Here is a 21,231-nt window from a genome sequence, read left to right on the forward strand (position 1 = left end):
GGTTCTCCTCTCTCCACAGAGGATCTCTGGAGCTCAGACAATGTGACCATCTGGTTTTTGGTCACCTCCCTGACTATGGCCATTCTCGCCCGATTGCTCAGTTTAGATGGTCAGCCAGCTCTAGGAAGAGTCCCAGTGGCAGCACTGGGCTGCCCATGATGTCAAGTGAAAATGAAACATGACGCTGAAACATGACGCACATATCCAATCAACTGAATTTACCACAGGTAGACTCTAATTAAGCTGCAGAAACTCTCAAGGATGATCGGGGAAACGGAATGCGCCTGAGCTCAATTTTGAGCTTCATGGCAAAGGCTGTGAATACTTACAGTGGCTTGCGAAAGTATTCAGCCCCCTTTGAAGTTTTCCACATTTTGTCACATTACTGCCACAAACATGAATCAATTTTATTGGAATTCCACATGAAAGACCAATACAAAGTGATGTACATGTGAGAAGTGGAACGAAAATCATACATGATTCCAAACATTTTTTACAAATCAATAACTGCAAAGTGGGGTGTGCGTAATTATTCAGCCCCCTTTGGTCTGAGTGCAGTCAGTTGCCCATAGACATTGCCTGATGGGTGCTAATGACTAAATAGCGTGCACCTGTGTGTAATCTAATGTCAGTACAAATACAGCTGCTCTGTGACGGCCTCAGAGGTTGTCTAAGAGATTATTGGGAGCAACAACACCATGAGGTTGTCTAAGAGAATATTGGGAGCAACAACACCATAAAGTCCAAAGAACACACCAGACAGGTCAGGGATAAAGTTATTGAGAAATTTAAAGCAGTCTTAGGCTACAAAAAGATTTCCAAAGCCTTGAACATCCCACGGAGCACTGTTCAAGCGATCATTCAGAAATGGAAGGTGTATGGCACAACTGTAAACCTACAGTGTAGACAAGGCCGTGTACCTAAACTCACAGGCCGAACAAGGAGAGCACTGATCAGAAATGCAGTCAAGAGGCCCATGATGACTCTGGACGAGCTGCAGAGATCTACAGCTCAGGTGGGGGAATATGTCCATAGGACAACTATTAGTTGTGCACTGCACAAAGTTGGCTCTTATGGAAGAGTGACAAGAAGAAAGCCATTGTTAACAGAAAAGCATAAGAAGTCCCGTTTGCAGTTTGCCACAAGCCATGTGGGGGACACAGCAAACATGCGGAAGAAGGTGCTCTGGTCAGATGAGACCAAAATTGAACTTTTTAGCCAAAATGCAAAACGCTATGTGTGGCGGAAAGCTAACACTGCACATGACTCAGAACACACCCTCCCCACTGTCAAATATGGTGGTGACAGCATCATGCTCTGGGGTTGCTTCCCTTCAGCAGGGACAGGGAAGCTGGTCAGAGTTGATGGGAAGATGGATGGAGCCAAATATAGGGCAATCTTGGAAGAAAACGTCTTGGAGTCTGCAAAAGACTTGAGACTGGGGCAGAGGTTCACCTTCTAGCAGGGCAACGACCCTAAACATAAAGCCAGGGCAACAATGGAATGGTTTAAAACAAAACATATCCATGTGTTAGAATGGCCCAAAGTCCAGATCTAAATCCAATCGAGAATCTCTGGCAAGATCTGAAAACTGCTGTTCACAAACGCTGTCCATCTGATCTGTCTGAGCTGGAGCTGTTTTGCAAAGAAGAATGGGCAAGGATTTCAGTCTCTAGATGTGCAAAGCTGGTAGAGACATACCCTAAAAGACTGGCAGCTGTAATTGCAGCAAAAGGTGGTTCTACAAAGTATTGACTCAGGGGGCTGAATAACGCACACCCCACTTTGCAGTTATTGATTTGTAAAAAATGTTTGGAATAATTTATGATTTTCGTTCCACTTCTCACGTGTACACCACTTTGTATTGGTCTTTCACGTGGAATTCCAATAAAATTGATTCATGTTTGTAGCAGTAATGTGACAAAATGTGGAAAACTTCAAGGGGGCCGAATACTTTTGCAAGCCACTGTATGTACATGTGATTTCTCCAATTTTTTTTTATACATTTGCCAAAACCTCAAGTAAACTTTTGTCATGTTGTCATTATGGGGTATTGTATGCAGAATTCTGAGGGAAAACATTAATTTAATCCGTTTTGGAATAAGGCTGTATCTGGCATGTTACACTACAAACTGTGTCCTATTTGACTAGCCCACTAAAAATACTTAAAAAGTCATGATACGCTTTATTAGTAAAAAATGATAGTATTATAGAGGGGTGGTATATGAATACATAGCCCTTCATAGGAATAGTTTGCACCCTAAAATCTCAAGAGACAGAAGGGGGAGGGGGTATTTGCTAATCCACCCCCACACACTCAACAACATCTGTATGAATATAAATGTGGGGTGTAGCTATCCCCCTCCTATCTCATATGGGTAGCACACTATTAAAGAGGGTAACACACAGGCTAAATTGCTGCACAGGTTTATGTTAATATAATACAGTGATACAGTTGCACTGTTGTAGAGCACCTTCTGACGAAGCCTTTCGGGGTGAAACTGGTCACTATTCGAGGATATGTGTATTGTCACTGTATTTTATTAGGAGTACCCATTCGTTGTTTACTTATTCCACCCAGCATATTGGCAACGTGTGCGTATTTAAAAAACCTGCTGCAATTTTTCACTGTCGCACACGTCATTGATTTGCCAACAGGAAGTGAGTGCCACTTCTTGTTTGGATGGATGCTAGACAGGGATTATAGCATACTAACGCGGTAATCCCCCAAAGCCTGTTTTTGGCTCTGCGATGCGCAGCGGCAGCACCGCAACCGCCAATCCACAGTCTGAAGCTGGCCTAAGGTTGAAACCTACCACTAAGTTTATCCAGTATGTAGTTTCTAACAACTATAGGAGTCTGGGACACTACAGCCACGCATCTTTGTAGCTGTTACTTGCTGTAGTGTGCTATAACTACCGGTAGCTGCTCTGGATGACAGCAGCAAATGTAAGCCACTGATCAAATGGGTGTATTCACAAGACATTCCCCATCCCTGAAATGCTGCTCAGTGAGCATAATGTCTGACGTTCCCAAACACCCACATGAAGTGTCCCCAATGGTCTGATTCAGTACTTTGGCACTTATTTTCAAAGTGGTAAAAAAACATTTTCTGTATGTAAACCACTAAGAAAATGAGACCTAAAGCACTTCTGTAAATAAGCCCTCATGCTAAATTCACAGTGGTCAGTTATATAACTCGTGTTATGATGAAGGATTTTTATTATGTTATGGAGACTGGACGTAGACTTTAACCACTTGAGGACCCACCCTTTACCCCCCCTTAAGGACCAGCGCTGTTTGTTTGGATCTGTGCTGGGTGGGCTCTGCAGCCCCCAGCACAGATCCGCGGCCACACAGAGCGATCAGATCGCCCCCCTTTTTTCCCCACTAGGGGGATGATGTGCAGGGGGGGTCTGATCGCTCCTACCTGCAGGCATGTTGCGGGGGGGGCACCTCAAAGCCCCCCCCGCGGCGACATTCTCCCCCCTCCCTCTCCTACCTGCTCCCCCGGGAGATCTGGGCTGCACAGGACGCTATCCGTCCTGTGCAGCCAGTGACAGGACGTCCCCTGTCACATGGCGGCGATCCCCGGCCGCTGATTGGCCGGGGATCGCCGATCTGCCTTACCGTACAAATGTAAACAAAGCGGATTATTTCCGCTTGTGTTTACATTTAGCCTGCGAGCCGCCATCGGCGGCCCGCAGGCTATTCACGGAGCCCCCCGCCGTGAATTGACAGGAAGCAGCCGCTCGCACGAGCGGCTGCTTCCTGATTAATCAGCCTGCAGCTGGCGACGCAGTACTGCGTCGCTGGTCCTGCAGCTGCCACTTTGCCGACGCACGGTATAAGCGTGCGGTCGGCAAGTGGTTAATACAAACCCTGCATGCAGCGAGTTAGAATAATGCAATCAGTTACAACACAATACTGTAACCAGCTCCATAGAATTGTATGGGCAGCGAGTTGACATGCAGAATTATTCTGCAATGCAATTGAGCACTGTGAACTGCGAGCACTGGGCATCAGGGTTATGCCACATGGGCGACTAGTCACTTCAACTAGTTCTTAGTGGTTATTACTAGATGCAATAGTATGGCTGCAAGTAGTTGCTAACAGTAGACTTGCATAGCTTCCAACTGTCTCTCTTTTGGAGGAACGGTCCCTGTTTGGGAACAAAATCCCCGTGGGTCAGTTTACATCTATATTGTAACACATGGATGTAAACTGTCCCATAGGAAAACATTGAAAATTCCTTGTTGTCAACTGTCCATTTCTGACACCAACTGATTAAGGCCTCTTTCACAGTGGGATGTTGCGTTTGATGCGATGTTAAAGTCGCACAACGTGCCCCTAACGCAGCGCATGTAGGTTTTGAAATTGGACGTTATTTTGCACTGCGTTATGTGTCTCTTGGTGCGCCGTTTTTGTCGCATACTGATGGAACGAAAACGGCGCATGCGTTACATTTAAAAAATAAAAGATTACTGAGCATGTGCAACACACATAACGCAGCATAGAGGCCTGCGCGGGTCCACTTTTTCATACCCGCACCCAACCCGCGACCCGCTACCCGCACCCGTCCCGCAACTCGCTTTCTGGTGAATTTGATACCCGCAACCCGACCCGCACCCGCATAACCGCTACCCGCTCCCGACCCGCAGGCCCGCTACCCGCTTTTTTACATTTTCTTCTAAAGTGCACATTTAAAGTAACATTGGGGAGCTGTAAAGTTAAAAAACCTATTTTTATACACAAACCAAAGCTAAAGAAGGTTTTTAGCTTGCTTTCACTACCCGCTACCCGCAGACCGCTACCCGCAACCCTACCCGCACCCGCAACTCGCTACAGGTCTCTAACGCAGCAAATGTATTGCTAAACGCACAGCATGCAGCACTTTCTAACTATAGCTACACATTACACACAACGCAATGTGTGCACTGTGAATGTCACACAGATTTTGTATTGCTGTGCGTTCATCTGCGTTATAAATTTTTATAAACGTGCGACTTTAACGTCCCACTGTGAAAGAGGCCTAAGTGTAAACCCATCCTTGGCTGGAACTGTGATCTGTAAAAGAGGGGCTTTCCACTACTGTGGTAACTTTTTTTATTTTCTTTACAAGGCTTTAGGTGTACTTTGCAGGAAACCAGAGCTCAAAATGTTTGGAGAAATGGGGGGAGCAGGATATACTACCACCTGTCCTGATGCCCTCCACTCCCCCCATTCACTTATTCGGGCTTGCTGCGACCTGTAGCCGGGAGCGCACTGCACTTGACGTCACTACGTGATGCACAGTGACGTCATGCGCAGTGCACTTCCAGCCAAGGGCACGTGCTGTAGGACGCGTGCAGCCTGGCTGGCTCAGTAAGCCTGACCGTAAGAGAATCCTGAGGGGTTTTTAGGTGAGCTACGGGGGTATATAGGAGAACGAGGAGAGCGGTGGGCATCAGGACAGGTGGTAGTATATGCCTGCTCCCCAGAGCCGGATTAAGGCTAAATGGGGCCCTAAGCAAAGTAACTGATTTGGGCCCCCCATCATGTCGTAATAGAATCAGAAGATGCAGCTGCACAGCAACATGCCGCACACACTGGGGCAGCCAAGCTACTGGTTGCTATGGGCAACAGCCCGCTTTCCTCTGTGGGTGCACAATGCAGGGAATAGCAGCGGCAAAATGCAGAGTGAGAGATGAATGGCTGGGACATTTGCACTCAGGGGCTGGGGCACCCCTGTGAAGAGGGTGCCAGATATCACAGCAGCAGCACTTTCCCCCTGCATCTCCAGCCTGGCAATAGCAGAAAGCTCTGTACACCGCCAAACCGGAAGCCGTTCCCCAGACAGAATTAAATAACCACCCCCACCACCGAACAACCGATTTCCTCCCAAACTAGACAGCCACCATGCAGCCTCCATCCCAGTGAATACGATAGTCCAGCAGAGAAGGCAGCCACAGCGGGGGAGAATGACAGCACCAGATGACTCACATTCACCTATTGCGATCCAAGCAATAGAGGTCCCGTCATCCGGAGCCCATCTGTTTCCTCTAGAGTGCTGCCACTCTGTTACTACTACTATTACTATTTCCTGTCTGATCTGAGAATTAGGAAGTTCAGAGCGAGCGGCTGCACTGTAGAAGAGACAGATGGGTTTCAGATGACGGGATCTCTATCGCTTGGATCATGGATAGGTGAGTGAGCGTTTGCCATCTGCTGCTATCATTCTTGCTGCAGCTGTGGTTCTCTGTGGGAAGGGAGGGAGGAGTGGGCAGCGGCAGAGCGCACAGTAGCAGGAGGGGGACCTAGGAGGAGAGCCTGGCTCTGAAGACAATCAGCAGCGCACGGCATCATTTGACAAGACAAGACAAATAACATTTATATCGCGCTTTTCTCCTGGCGGACTCAAAGCGCCAGAGCTACAGCCACTAGGACGCACCCTATAGGCAGTAGCAGTGTTAGAGAGACTTGCCTAAGGTCTCCTACTGAATAGGTGCTGGCTTACTGAACAGGCAGAGCCGAGATTCAAACCCTGGTCTCCTGTGTCAGAGGCAGAGCCCATAAAGGGACTCCGAGCAGGGCCTGTGGGTATGCCTTTATGCATACCCACAACTAATGAATTACATCCTCACACCTACCAGCATGATGTTTGTAATTATATCCCCCTGGGTTCCTTATATTTCATTGCATTGTGCTGAATCGAGCTGCCGACTTTGGAGAAGTCGTCCTGTGGCCGCGATTTCGATTGCGAAAATAGCGAAAACTAAAAGTAGAGCAGAGCAGCCGCCGCCGAGTCACATGTGAGAGAATCACATGTGAGAGAGATGCACGGCGGCTGCTCTGCGGTGGCGGCGCTGGAAGTGCTCCCGCTCTCTCTCCGTGTCAGAGCGGTCAGCTGTTTGGGGTGAGAATATATCGGCACCTGGTCCTGGGGGGGGGGGAGAGGGGGGTCGGGCAGACATAGGCATGCTCTGCATGCTCATCAGTATCTGATATGCGGCTTTGCGTCCGGAGCTTGGGGAAAAGGCTACATAGTAAAAAAAAATAGATTGATTTTTAACTTCTGCATTGCCTTTTTGGCTCACTTAAATAGTAAATAAAACATTGCAATAGAGATTTAAATTTCATTTTTGGGGCTAACAGTTACTCTTTAAAAATACCGGAGGGGAGAGCCAGGAGGGGGGCCCCAAGGTGAGGGAGGAAGGGGGTGGGGTGAAGACTTCCCCACGCTGTGCACACCACCCCTTTCACTGCGCTCCTCCCCTCCTGCTTAGGGTGCTCTGGCGGGCCCCCCCTGACCACGGACCCTCGGTCCGTGCCCGAATGGTCAGTCCGCCCCTGGTTTCACAACTCAATACAGTGCATTTCCTCCTTCAGCCGGAAGGAGGAAGTGTGCGGTATTGAGTCGTCAAACGCGTCCCATTGGATGCGCGGGAGCGTTTGATATGCTTAGAAGCGCCCGGACATCTGTGTAATTAACCTCCATGCACACACCTGACGCAATTAAGCCTCATTAGAATCACAGATTCGAATACTACCCGTGAGCTTTTCACTATAATTCAAAGCACAATTCTCAGAAAAACATTATGTATTTCTGTCCTGTTTAGAAATATTTGGTCACTTCAGGTCAGTACGAGAATTGAAGAAAATTCTCCTACATATGACTCAGCAGTGGTTAAAAGTAGACAAATCAACCGGCCAATACCAGCTGACAACGCGCTGTTCTGTTCTTTGCGTTATGTATGTAACTACCCGTGGCTGTTTGCAGAGCATGCGCATTTAGAGGGGTGTGCTGGGTATGTGCACAGAGACTTCTCGTACGCAGCTGTGCACATTGCGGAGAGAAATGTGTTCTGCGCTTGCGCGAATGGCTCTTGGACGCAGAACGTCCCGGAAGCTCTTCTGTACGTTTCCGTAAACAAAGTGCGGAACTGTCCATATTCCAGTGATGGCGGGGACGGCTCTGAAGCGGCTCATGGCCGAATATAAACGTGAGTCTACTGCTATACAAAGCAGGTCGTGCCACAGAGTAACATTGTTCCAGCGCACATGGTTTAATAGTCACGTGCTGAGAACTTTCCTCTGCTGACGTGTCTGCAGTTCACCTGTCAGTGTCTTTACCCAGAGAAGTAATTCTACTTTGTTTTATGGAAAGGCATTTTTTGAAAAATATATGCTGTTTCCTTGTGCTTAATAAAAAGATGTTTAACGCATTGAGAAATTGAAGTGTATATTTTTAACAATAATGAGAAAATATAGTAGTCTAAAGTTTACAGCTAATGAGAAAAAAATCACTTCTGATCAACATGGTTATCAATTACAAATACATTGTTGTGCAGACCTCTTTAAAACGATTGTCAGCCTTAAAAGACAACTGAAGTGAGAGCTAAATGGAGGTTGCCATATGAATTTCCTTTTTAAGCAATACTAGTTGCCTGGCTGACCTCTGCCTTAATATCCTCTACCTTAATATTTTTAGCCATAGACCCTGAACATGCATGCAGCAGATCAGGTGTTTCTGGCATTATTGTCAGATCCGACCAGATTAGCAGCATGCTAGTTTCTGGTGTGGGTCAGATAATACTGCAGCCAAATAGACCAGCAGGGCTGTCAGGAAACTGGTATTGTTTAAAAAGAAATAAATATGGCAGCCTCCATATACATCTCAGTACAGTTGTCCTTTAAATAGATACTTAAGTGATATAAAAAAAATAAAGGCAGTTTTACTTGGGGCTTCTACTGGCCCCCTGTGGTCCCCCACCACAGCTCAGTTTTGGTTTCGGGGACTGAGCCTGTTGACAGTCTCTGCACCTGTGTGGCCCTGGCCGCACGCATCATTGTTAGCGCTCCCGTCGCCTGGAGCGAGGATGCCTGCGGCCAGAGCAACGCAGGCGCAGTGGCCGGTGACAGGTTCAGTCACCGAAAGTGAAACTGAGTCATGGTAGGGGACCAGAGGATCATTGAGTACCAGTGCGGGCACAGGGTGACTGCAGGGTGCTGGTAAAAGCCCCAGGTAAGTAAAACTGCCTCTTTTATATCATTTAAGTATCCCTTTAAAGAGAAACTCCGACCAAAAATTTAACTTTATCCCAATCAGTAGCTGATACCCCCTTTTACATGAGAAATCTATTCCTTTTCACAAACAGACCATCGGGGGCGCTGTATGACTTATATTGTGGTGAAACCCCTCCCACAAGAAACCCCTCCCACAAGAAAAGTTCGAACTTTTGGCAGTTTCCTGTTTGTGAACCTTGTTGCATTGTGGAAAATAGCTGTTTACAGCTGTTTCCAACTGCTAAAAACCATGCAGCAGCTACATCACCTGCCAACAGTAAAATGTTCACTGGAGTTCCTCTTTAAGGTTCCTATACATTATGAGACACAGGGCTGTGGAGTTGGTACAAAAATCATCATCTGACTCCTCAGTTTATGAAACCACCATCTCAGACTCCAGGTACCCAAACTTGCTCTAACTCTGACTCCTCGACTCCAACTCCTTAGTCTAATTTGTACAAAGGCTATGGATTTGGTTCAAAAATCATTCGACTCCTCAGTTTAAGACCAGACTTACTCCGACTCCACAGCCCTGATGAGACATTCCTTGGCAAATTTGATCACTGTGATTGAATCTGCTGAAGATTGTAGCCCCAACATGCTGTCCGATCGTAATTACGATTGATTTCTAGCAGAGCTCGACCAACATTACTGAAGGTTCTTTGCTGGTTGATTGGGGGGTTTATCTCGAACACGCGGAATCTAGCGCAGGAGAGTTGGGCGCAGCCGGCGCCACCATAGGCCGTAATAGGTATTACGGCTATAGCAGCGCACAGGGAGTAACTTCGCCGTCAGAAGATGGAGCTGAAGTTACTTTTAAAACATTATAATTCGTCCTCCAGCAATTGTTGGAAGCCGAATTATTTCATTCCCCACCATCCATGGCGGCCTGGAGGGGTATTAGTATTTAACGTGGCCAGGGAACTTGTGCAACAGCAAGATCAGCCATACCGGCTGTATCCTGCGCCCAAGTCTCCCACGCCGATTCCTCTCCTGCGCCCAAGTCTCCCGCGTCTATTCATCTCGTACACGGTTTATCTATACAGGGGGAAATAAAGCTGGTGAAGTGTCTAACCCCAACTGAGGCAGGGCTTCTCGGCGTGCATAGTGCCTGAGTTATATGGGCTATAGCAGCAATGCTAAAGTTCGCGCCAGGGGCGTTGCTAGGATACAAAGAGATCTGGGGCACTTTTGGGCACTACAGCTGGAAAATGGGTGTGGCCACCAGAATGTGGGTGTGGTTATGGGCAGAGTCAATTTTACATGAACTTAGCATCAGTCTATGTTGGCTTGCCAAGCAAAAAGTTGGATGAAGCCCCCTCTGCATTAATACTAAAAAAAAAAATGCAGCATATCACATAAATAGGCAGTATCACTTAAACATAACTAGGCAGAGTTACCTGGCTTCTGTGGCTGGTCTGGCTTTCTGCTGGGTGGGATGGCCTGCCGTCAAGTTATCTGGCAGTTCCCCCATAGCATTCCCTGACCTTCTAGTGGACCCTTTCCCATGAGCCCACCATTGAGGCACCACAACCCCCAGCATGTTCCCGTAGAAGAACCACAGCTCCCTGCATGACCCCATAAAGGCATCACAGTGCCCAGCATGGCATCACAGCACCTAGTATGCCCACATAAAGGCACCACAGCACCCAGCATACCCCCGATTGATGCTCCCAGCATGCCTGCCATTGAGGCACCACAGCTGACTCTGCCTGGGGGACATCCTGGCACTCCAGTATAGGCACGTGCCATTGATCTTTGGGGCTAGCAATGCCCCTGGTCCGCATCCCATGTACAGGTGATCCGTATTACTTTTCCCTCAGAGTTGCTAGTAATCAGCGCCGCCCGGAACCTGTGCGGCAGCGGGGTGAGCCGTCAATCGGCTCACCCTGCACAAAGCGACGTGCGCTAACAGCAAATGTACGTAACCACAATACCCTCCCTCCATGTTCAGCAAAAAAAGGCGTCTGGAAAAAAGGGCACAGGAGATTGCCGCTAGCAGAATATCATAAAAAATTTGCGATATTCTACTACTGAATTCCAATAGTAAAATATTGGTAATCTTTATTGATATTTTTTCTATGACTGACCCTACTCTCACACAAAACCCGCCCTCTACCAGTGCCTAACAGTGAACTGTCCCTTTGCCTATGCGTGTGCAAACTTTTTTTTTTACTTGGAGCCACAAAGGGTTCTTAAATTTGACAGAGGGGCCAGACCAGTATAAGTAGCCAATGTGCCTTCTCCTCTCCAGTTCTGGTAGCCAGATGCTCCTTTAGTTTTAGCTTGGCCAGTTCAGGCAGCCAATGAGACCCCCTCAGTATAGGTAGCCAGGTTTGCTCCTGTTATTAAGTAGCTCCCTCCCACATTATAGCTAGCCAGATGTGCCCCCTACTATTAAGTAGCCCTCCCACAGTTTTGGTAACCAGGTGTGCCCCAAGTATTAAGCAGCCCCCTCCCCAGTTTAAGTTGCCAGGTGAGCCCCCAGTAGTAAATAGCCAGGTGTGCCCCCAGTATTATTTAGCCCCTCCCCCCCCCCCCAGTTTATGTAGCTAGGTGTGCCTCTATTATTAGGTAGCCCCCTCCTCAGTATAGGTAACCAGGTGTGCCACCAGTATTAGGCAGCCCCCATCTCAGTTTAGGTAGCCAGGTTTGCCCCAAGTTTAGGTAGCTCCCTTCCCAGTATAAGTAGCAAGGTGTGCCTCCAGTATTAGGCAGCCCCCTCACCAATATAGGTAGCAGATGTGCTTTTCCCACCCTCCCTCTTCAGGCCGGTTTCACAACAGCAACCAGCGTTATAGGTGCGGTGCGATCGGCCGATCGCATCGCACTCTCATGTTAAAAATAGGCTTCGGAGATTATTACATTTCCCAAGACAATAGCTGTGCTGTAAAATAAACCATTTTTAGAGCCCTTCTTACGAGCACAACTGTTTTCTGTTTCTTATGCTAAACATACACGGTACGTTTATGCGCCGGTATCGAGCCAGCAGCTCGATGCCGGCCCATCCGCGTGGATCGATTTCTACTCGTCCCCACGTGCATTCCTTATCAGCCGCTCGATTCCCTGCTATTGTCCGCCCGCGGGGATCGAGCGGGGAATCTATCCAGCGGCTCGATAAGGAATAAACGCACCGTGTATGTTTAGCATTATGTTTGTATTTCTGACACAGTAAATAAGACAAAAATCAGTGCACAACATTTGATAAGTAGGTGTTTGTGCAGTGCAGCTTGAAAACGGACCAATCAGATACCTCCAAGGACACATTTAATTGGTCCATTTTCGAGCTGCGTAAATTTATATGCAACATTTGTATAATCCTGCATCAACTTGGAATTGTTTTTATCTCATTAGTCATCCCTATTGATAAGCAGTAGCCTTAACCTCCCTGGCATAATGATTATTTCCAGATTGAAGTTCTAAAAGCCATAACATTTTTTCACAAGCTTTTAGACCCTAAAAACAAGAAGAAAAACATACTACAGAGAGGTCTCGTGCTCCTGCATGAAACTCACTCAGGCACGGGATTACCACCCTGTTGTGCAGCTTTCCTTCCCGACCCTGACTCGGGATTACCGCTAAGGAGGTTAAAGAGAACCCGAGGTGGGTTTGTGAAATCATATTAGGACACATAGGCATGTTGTGTGTACTGTGACCAGCCTCTGTGTCGGTCTATTCTGCCTCCAGGCCCCCGTGCTCTGCTCCCCCCCCCCCTTATAAAAACCGCCAGGCTAGCGACACACGGAGTGTTGCTAGCCTGCTATTTACCTTATCCTGTCAGTCACTGACGCTCCCCCGCCTACTGTATAGCGCAGCTCCCCGCCTGCGTCCTTTCCCTCACCGCCTCTGTCAGCCAATTGAAGGACGCTTAAAGAGGCAGGGAGGGAAAGGACACAGGCGGGGGAGTGGCGGTGTCTGACAGGATAAGGTAAATAGCAGGCTAGCAACAATCTGTGTGTCGCTAGCCTGGCGGTTTTTTATGGGGGGGGGCTGGAGGCAGAATAGACCGACACAGAGGCTGAACACAGTACAAACAACATGCCTCTGTGTCCTAATATGATTTCACAAACCCACCTCGGGTTCACTTTAACCCCATATAGACAGCATATTAGGCCTAATTCAGAAAAGGCGGGTAAATTGGCTGTGCTCGGTTAAGCTATGCAGTTTTACCAGTAGTAATGTCAGGGGAGCACCGCTTGTTACTCTTTTGGCAACATGCCTGCACGCAATGGTAACACCCGCCAGTAACAGGCGTGGTGCTAGTTGTGTAACAGGGGGTGCTCCTCTGGTGTTAGTACCAGTAAAATTGCAGTTTACCAGCCTTTGGTGCATCAGATCCATTTTTGCAAAATCAGTTTTCGACTTAAACAGTTGTGATTGTTTTGGGTGGAAGTCTACTGGCTTCCGGGGATAATTCACACATATTTGGCATAGCCAAAAATATGTTCTTCCTTTGGAGAAGCAAGGGGAAGGAGAAGTTGGGGACTTCCTACTCAATACAGTGACCAAGCAAATAAACATTTTTTCTTATATAGCTGGTTGATGGGGTGGGCTTGGGGGTTAGGGTAGGGTATGTCTGCTCAGACACAGCAAGCTAAAACATTCACAAATTAGTGTTTTGGTCATCAGACGTGTAGTTCTTGTATGTAACTAATGATAAGAGTAATATGCAAATTATCTGTGCTAGTGAGGGGGAAGCTGGAGCTATCTACTGAACATTACATTCACTTTCACATTGCTAGCTGCCCCAATGTGGGCTGCAACATTACCACAGCTGCTCACTGCTTGTAGTTTTTTTGGTCTCAGCATTCACCAGGTGTGAAGACTTATTGTAGAATGCTAGAAAACTGCTGAATGAATACTGCAATTCAAAATTGCATTCACTGCCCATAAGTCGTTTGCTGTATTTTTTATTTTCACCGCATAGTAACCACAGCACTAACAAATGCTGCTACTCATGTTCACTCTGCCCATTGGTCCAACTGTGGTGCTGTCTTGGCACTAGTCACCTTTAGGGGACCCAGCAGAAAAGCTCTTAGGGAAATTCAGCAAAGTGATTTGGTGGACAGCACCCTCCTGAACTACTAGGTTTCCAGTAGGTTGTAGTAAACTATGCCTCCACACTATTTGGTCAATCTCAACGCTTTGTGCTGTAAGATGGTGCTGTGATTGGATATCTGTTCCCTATGAGGGTTCCTGCTGGGTCCCCTAAAGTAGACTAGCAGCCATTTACTCATGTGAATGGAACCTTATATCGCTGCTGGTTAAATGGATCAGCTACTAGACCCTGTGTTTGCACATCTCAAATGCTGCCTACTGCTGGGGCTGAAAAACATGTTAAGTTTATTAATGATCACTCTACCTTGGTTGTGTTGCACTGGTTAGGGTACTGATTTTTTTCAGTCTTGTTCTGTGAGTTTTGAATATATAAAGTCAGCGCAGGTCTATAGTAATACAGCTTTCGTTATTTTCTGGTATACAGGATCTTCGAACAAACAGGTAAAGAAGCAAGGCTTACCAGATTCCAACAACCCACATTATAAGGTTGTAAACGAGTTTGATAGATGGTCCGCAGAACTTTCAAATGGTGTCGTTTCACCAGCGATGTTGCACACCGCAGTTTCCTCCGGAATATAGTAGATATCCTGAAGTCGCAGAGACTCACCAAAGGGGAGTCCAGTAGGATAGTGACATGAAAGAGATGTACGGCACATCTAAGTGTAAACCGTCTTTATTACATAACAAGTAAAACAATTTAAAAACAAGGAGAAAAGAAAAACTCACATATGGGGCCCGTGCACTGGGAACCCCGAAAAAGTAGCGCGTATAAAATGGTCAATAGAAGACCTCAAATAAAATGGTGCCGCCTGTCGCCTTCCCAAAGGCGAAAGGGAAGACGACAGGCGGCACCATTTTATTTGAGGTCTTCCATTGACCATTTTATGCGCGCTACTTTTTCGGGGTTCCCAGTGCACGGGCCCCGTATGTGAGTTTTTCTTTTATCCTTGTTTTTAAATTGTTTTACTTGTTATGTTATGTAATAAAGACGGTTTGCACTTAGATGTGCCGTACATTTCTTTCATGTCACTATCCTACTGGACTCCCCTTTGGTGAGTCTCTGCGACTTCAGGATATCTACTATATTCCGGAGGAAACTGCGGTGTGCAACATCGCTGGTGAAACGACACCATTTGAAAGTTCTGCGGACCATCTATCAAACTCGTTTACAACCTTATAATGTGGGTTGTTGGAATCTGGTAAGCCTTGCTTCTTTACCTGTTTGTTCGAAGATCCTGTATACCAGAAAATGATGAAAGCTGTATTACTATAGACCTGCGCTGACTTTATATATTCATTGCTTGTGTGGACTTTTGGACATTGTCCTTCTCGGGTGTGGTCGCCTTCTGCCTTGGCGCTGACACTTCTTTATTTTTGTTCTGTGAGTTTATTTACGTTCCCAGTCCTTGCTCTGTGCCCTCAGTCCACTGCTGTCCCCCATTCAAAATTAGTGCCTTCAAGACTTCGGAAGCATTTATGTCTTTAAGCGCTTCTGAAGGTGTGTGCATCCATACTAGGCATGGGAATACGCGCGTGCGGAGTACGGATACTCTCATTTTCAGAAGCACTCAGGGACACAAGTACTTTTGAAGGCTGCCTGAGGAGGGCAACTCAGTGGTTGAATAATTTTATCGGGGAGACCTCGGTGGAGTGAGGGAACAGACAAAGGGCCAGGAAGGCTGTATGGGATAAAGAGCCTCCCCTCTTCTTAGCTGTGTATTACAGACTAGGCTTCAATGTCAGCCTAATCGCTATGGCTAGCTCATGGTGAACCAGAACTCCTAGGAGTGTGTAAGGGGATACAAAGGACCAAAAAGCCCTCTTACTAAAATGTTAAGCGAAACAAGTTTGCCTTAAAGCAGAAGGTATTTGCGATAATTCAGGTTGGATTGAGCATATCACCCACGATGCATCACTGCTGAATAAGTCTTTGGTTTTTTTTGGGTTGCTTCAGGTTCACTGTAAGCTGCCCATGGTCTATTAGATCAGAGAAAAAAAATCTCTATTCCCCATTTCTCTTTTCACTTTATGTTCCTGGCAACCACTTGCAGCATATCATAAAAATCTCTCTGTATTTGCACTTTAGCTGCCACTGTTTACAACTATGTGAGACGATTGTCCCTGCAGTGAACTGCGCATGTGGCAATTTTGAATGTGTGCAGTTCACTGTAGTGATTTTCCCCTTTATGGCCCATACTCACGGGCTACAATTGTCGCCGCAACATGCGGCGCGCGCGTGTTGCGGCGACAGGTCGCCCGTGAGTATGCGGCGTTGCCCGGGCGCCCACCCCGAACTGTCGCCCGTCGCTGATGTCGCCAGGCGATTGGCGTGGTCAATCGCCTGGCGACAGTTGGCGCCGCACCTCCGCTGCAACTGTTGCTAGTCCGCGTGAGTACGCGGACTAGCGACAGCAACATAATTGTAAATAGACGGCGCTTCCGGCGGGGGGAGGGACAACAGCGACAGCTTCCGCCGCGTCAGTTGCCAGGTCCCTCCGCCGTGTGTATGCGGAGGGACCTTGCGAGGAGCTGTCGCCGGCCTGTCGCGCACACGCTCACGTGTGCTGGTGACAGGCCACTTTTGTAGCCCGTGAGTATGGGCCATTATAGTGCTGTACTCTGGTGCAACTAAAGCTTGAATGGAGAGGTCATGGTGTGGTATGCTGTCAGCATCTTTGCATTGCACATAGTTGCTATGGAAGCCATTGATTTAACCAACATTGCCCCATAGGGAAAGATTTATTTGTAACAGCACCATTTAATCTCCTCTATAAGGGGGGGGGGGGGGGGGGAGGGGGGGAGAGTGTAACTTGCCTCAGAACCAATTGGGAAGCCAGAGCCCTGAAAGTATTAAAAAATAATTTGCTGGCATTTTTTATACATTTATATATGTTAAAAAGGTACTTTTAATAACCGTTACCGTAATATTTAAATTATAATTATTTTGCAATAGTGCTCATTTAAAGGGAAATTTCAGTTTCATTATAAAATTGTCTTGAGTATAGATTGGGGCTGCACAAGTAACTTTTATTAAAAATCAGCTATTTATTTTAGCAAACAGCTTAGAATTTTTGAAACTTGACAGTTTAAATTGTTCTTCTTTGCAACCTGCCTGGGACCCACTAGGCATGCTTTTGCAGTGCTTGCTGATCACCAGCGTTCTACAAATTGCTACACCAATGGATGCCTATGGGGATGTTCACACTAGCAGCATTGCTATGGAAGAGAGATTGCAAAACTCTGCTTGCAGCATTTTGGGAGTCCTCTTGGAGCGATCGCATCAGTGGCTACAGTAGCTATATTACGAATGCTCTGGGAATCGTGTTAAAATCACGGGTGCTTTGCAATTACTGCAAAGCTCCCATAGTGGGTCACGGGCCCTATTAACAGTATTCTGTGTATTCTGGAGTATTTTTGCAGGGCTGTGGAGTGGAGCAATTTTTGGGTACCCAAAGTCGGAGTCGGGGAAAGAGTGCACCGACTCCAAATGAATTTAAGCTGTAATTAAAAGAGAACATATGATAAATTGTTCTATTTCTCAGATAAGTCATCATAAATAATTTATACATACAGTAATAGCTCTGCTTAGTCCACAAAAATGAAATAAACCAATCAAAAAATAGTTACTTGTGCTGCTTCAATAAAGCAGTCCCCGTATTTTTAAAGTCAGATATACATCTGTTTGTGACTGTTTATATGATGTGTACACAGGAATCTCTTATATATGTTACGGCCAGAACCCGAAGTCTGGCCACTTCGGGTTCTGGCCGGTCAGAATGCGAAGTGGCCGGCTGATCCGGCCAGTGTGCAAAATGGGCATGCATTTCGGACTTTGGCTAGCCAAGTCCCGAAGTTTTGCTCACTGCTCCATGTTGCCAGGAAGCCCCGCTCATCCCTCCTCCCTCGCTGCCACTACTCAGACCTCCGATCAGGGCGACTAGAGAGGCAGCTCACACGCGACCTGCAGGACGCAAACACTTAAATGCAGAAATGACATCATTGAACACTTCCGCATATGAAGTGTATAAGTCGGGGTGGGTAGCTTGTGCGCTGCCTTCCTCCGCCTCTCTAGTCGCCCTGATCGGAGGTCTGAGTAGTGCATGCAGCCTCCAGAAAAGCACCCCTAGCCCAGCAAAGCACCCCCAGCCTAAAAGGCACCCAGCAAAGCCCATCCCAGCCATGCAAATCCGCCCCCCTCCTGCAATGCAAAGCACCCAGCAAAGACCGCCCCCTCCATCCATGCAGAGCCCCTTAAGCAAAGCACCCAGCAAAGACCCCCCCCCCCCCCAGCCATGCACTGCACAGCAATTCCAGTCATGCAAAGCCCCCCCCCCCCTCCAGCCATGCAGAGCCCCCCAGCAAAGACCCCCCCATCCATGCAACGCTCCCCCCCAGCCATGCAAAGTGCCCAGCAAAGACCCCCCCAGCCATGCAAAGCTGTCCCCCCCTCCTCCCTGCCAGACCACGCAAAGCTCCCAGCCATGCAAAGCGCCCAGCAAAGCACCCCCGAGACACAGGACAGCTGTGCCGGCATTGCGTCTCACAAGATGCATGCCGAGCACAGTGGAAACGAGCCCTTACATGTACCCACCATTACATTGCCTAGGGCCTGGTAGATGTTCTTTGTTCCTGTCTTCTACAAGTACTCTTACCAAGGACTAGTTTTAGTCTATGAGTAAAAGTATTAGAGGCAGAAGATCAGCCGGATATCCAGGGAATAAATATGGCAGCCTCCATAATCCTATCACTTCATTTATCTTTTAAAATTCCTAAGCATTGGCAGTTAAGAGATGCAGTTCAAGATTCTAATATGCAAATTAGAGGAGTCGAGGAGTCAGAGTCGGTGGAATCCTAACTTGAGGAGTTGGTGGATTTTTGTACTGACTCCACAGCCCTGTATTTTTGCCCTGAATCCAGAAACCTCAATTTTGCTACATGAGTAGCAAGGGCTGATGCGCACCAGGAGCGCTTCTGATCGCTTTTCAAATCACCAGCACTTTGAAAAGCGCTTGGTTACTGAAACCCTATGAGGCTGTACACGCAGGCAGTAAGGGGTTTTTCCCCATACATACATACATACATACATACATACATGCATTCTCAATTATCTTGCAGCAAATGGGATTTACTATTTGATATTTAAAGGGAACCTAACTGAGAAGGATATGCATTTTCCTTTTAAAGTACCACCAGTTGCCTGATTCTCCTGCTGATCCTGTGACTCTGAAACTTTTAACTACAGCCCCTCAACAAGCATGCAGATCGGGTGCTCTGACTGAAGTCATGCTTGTTTCCGGTGTGTGATTCAGCCACTACTGCAAGTAAAGAGATCTGCAGGACTGACAAGCAACCGGTATTGTTTAAAAGGAAACATCCATTTACCTCTGTTAAGGTTTCCGTTAAGTAATGAAGCGTGAAACTATGGAAATACTAGTGTATCTTATTACCTTAAGGCCCGTTTCCACTATCCGCCATGCGTCCTGCAAGACGCGCGGCAGCATTTCCTTGTTGTGGGAGGACGCAGCTGAATCTCGGAAACCAAGCCATGCACAGCTATGGCATTTGCTGACCCCCGCATGGTAAAATGCTGCAATGTTGTCTGAATTGCTATAGCAAGCCATTTCGCCAGCGATTTGTGTGCGGGGAACCTTTGTGGATTTGACCCATTATCCGCACCAGTGGAAACAAGCCCTCAAGTCACCAAAGTAACCCTGGAGACTTAAAATGTTCTGCTTGGGGCGTGGTCAACATGGCGACCTGAGCAGACGTGCTGTGTGGAGCTCCGCTGCCTGGATTGTTCTTTAGCCCTTAACCAGTGTTTGAACACGGACTATTACCTACCAGAACGTCTCCTAAGGTGTTGGTCATTCCTTCGCTCACAAACTGGAGGACGGGAGTGCTCCCCCGCTGGCGGGATCTGCTGAGGTTGGCCCCGCTTCTGCTGACCGAGACGACACAGCAGGCCCTACCCGGGACAAACAGCTCTCTGTGAGATATCACCCCTACGATAACTCAGCCATGTCTCAGCGCACCAAAAATACCAACAAAGACAAAGGGGATAAAAGCAAACATACCGAGCAGTCGGAGGCAATTCCATCTACCTCCAAACTGAAGCCAAGAAATGAGAAGGAGATGGATCCCAACATGGCGGAGGAAGGGCAGGAACAACTCCCGCCATACGTGCATACCATCATGGAAGCTATCAAAAACTGCCAAACCACACTCACCTTAAAAATCGACCATGTGGATGCGAATATGGGCTTGCTGAGGCAAGACATGGCTATCATTCGGGAGAGAGTGTCGGAAGTTGAGAGACGAACCTCGGATACCGAGGACACGGTGAGAGCACATGGCGCTGACATTCCTGCAATGAAACGGAGGATTAAAAGCCTGGAAGATAAGTCGGAAGACTCAGAAAATAGGAACAGGCGAAACAACTTGCGTCTGCTGGGTCTTCCAGAGGGATGTGAAGGGAAGGACGTGCCTGAGTTTGTGGAGAAGCTTCTGAAGCGACTCTTACCGGAGGAAACCTTTTCCCCGTTCTTTGTAGTAGAAAGGGCCCACAGAGTCACCAACAAGAAGAACCCACCGGGTGCACCGCCTCGTGCCTTGATTTTTAAAATCTTAAACTTTAAGGATCGTGACAACATCCTTGTGGCTGCGAGGAAGGCAGGGGATCTATTTTATGAAAGCCAACGGTTGATGCTCTTTCCGGATTTTACTGCGGAAACGCAAAAGCAACGCCGATCATTTGCTAAAGTCAAAGCCAAGCTGCGAGACCGCAATGTAACATACGCAATGCTCTTCCCGGCGAAACTCAGGGTACAATGGAAGGACGAAACCAAGTTTTTTGATACCCCTGAGGATGCAATGACCTGGGCAGATACTTTGCCCCTGCCCCCAAGCTAAAGGCTGTATTTTTACCCCTTCGAACCGTAAGTAACTGCTCTTTACTCTGCTAGTAAATCGGCCCTATGCAATGACTTCCTATACTACAAAGTGTTCACAGCTCCCGATAGGTACAGATTATATTATCACCTGCATTATAATATATGTGACTTATGGAGTCTGATGAACTTTTCCGTTTCTTAGGGCCGCTGCTTGTTGCAGCAAATACTTTATCATAAA

The 21,231-nt window shown here is 47.4% G+C and overlaps 1 protein-coding gene across 1 annotated transcript in view; it reads left to right on the forward strand.

Moving 5' to 3' along the window:
• Positions 1-7,858: 7,858 nt before the first annotated feature.
• Positions 7,859-21,231, forward strand: part of UBE2G2 (ubiquitin conjugating enzyme E2 G2) — a 76,842-nt gene continuing 63,469 nt past the window's right edge. Inside the window, exon 1 of the mRNA XM_068246950.1 lies at positions 7,859-7,982. Coding sequence (XP_068103051.1) covers positions 7,940-7,982 — 43 coding nt within the window. The 5' untranslated portion in view covers positions 7,859-7,939. The remainder of the gene's footprint in view (positions 7,983-21,231) is intronic.

This window comes from Hyperolius riggenbachi, chromosome 7 (assembly GCF_040937935.1).
Source record: "Hyperolius riggenbachi isolate aHypRig1 chromosome 7, aHypRig1.pri, whole genome shotgun sequence".
NCBI classification, from domain to species: Eukaryota; Metazoa; Chordata; class Amphibia; order Anura; family Hyperoliidae; genus Hyperolius; species Hyperolius riggenbachi.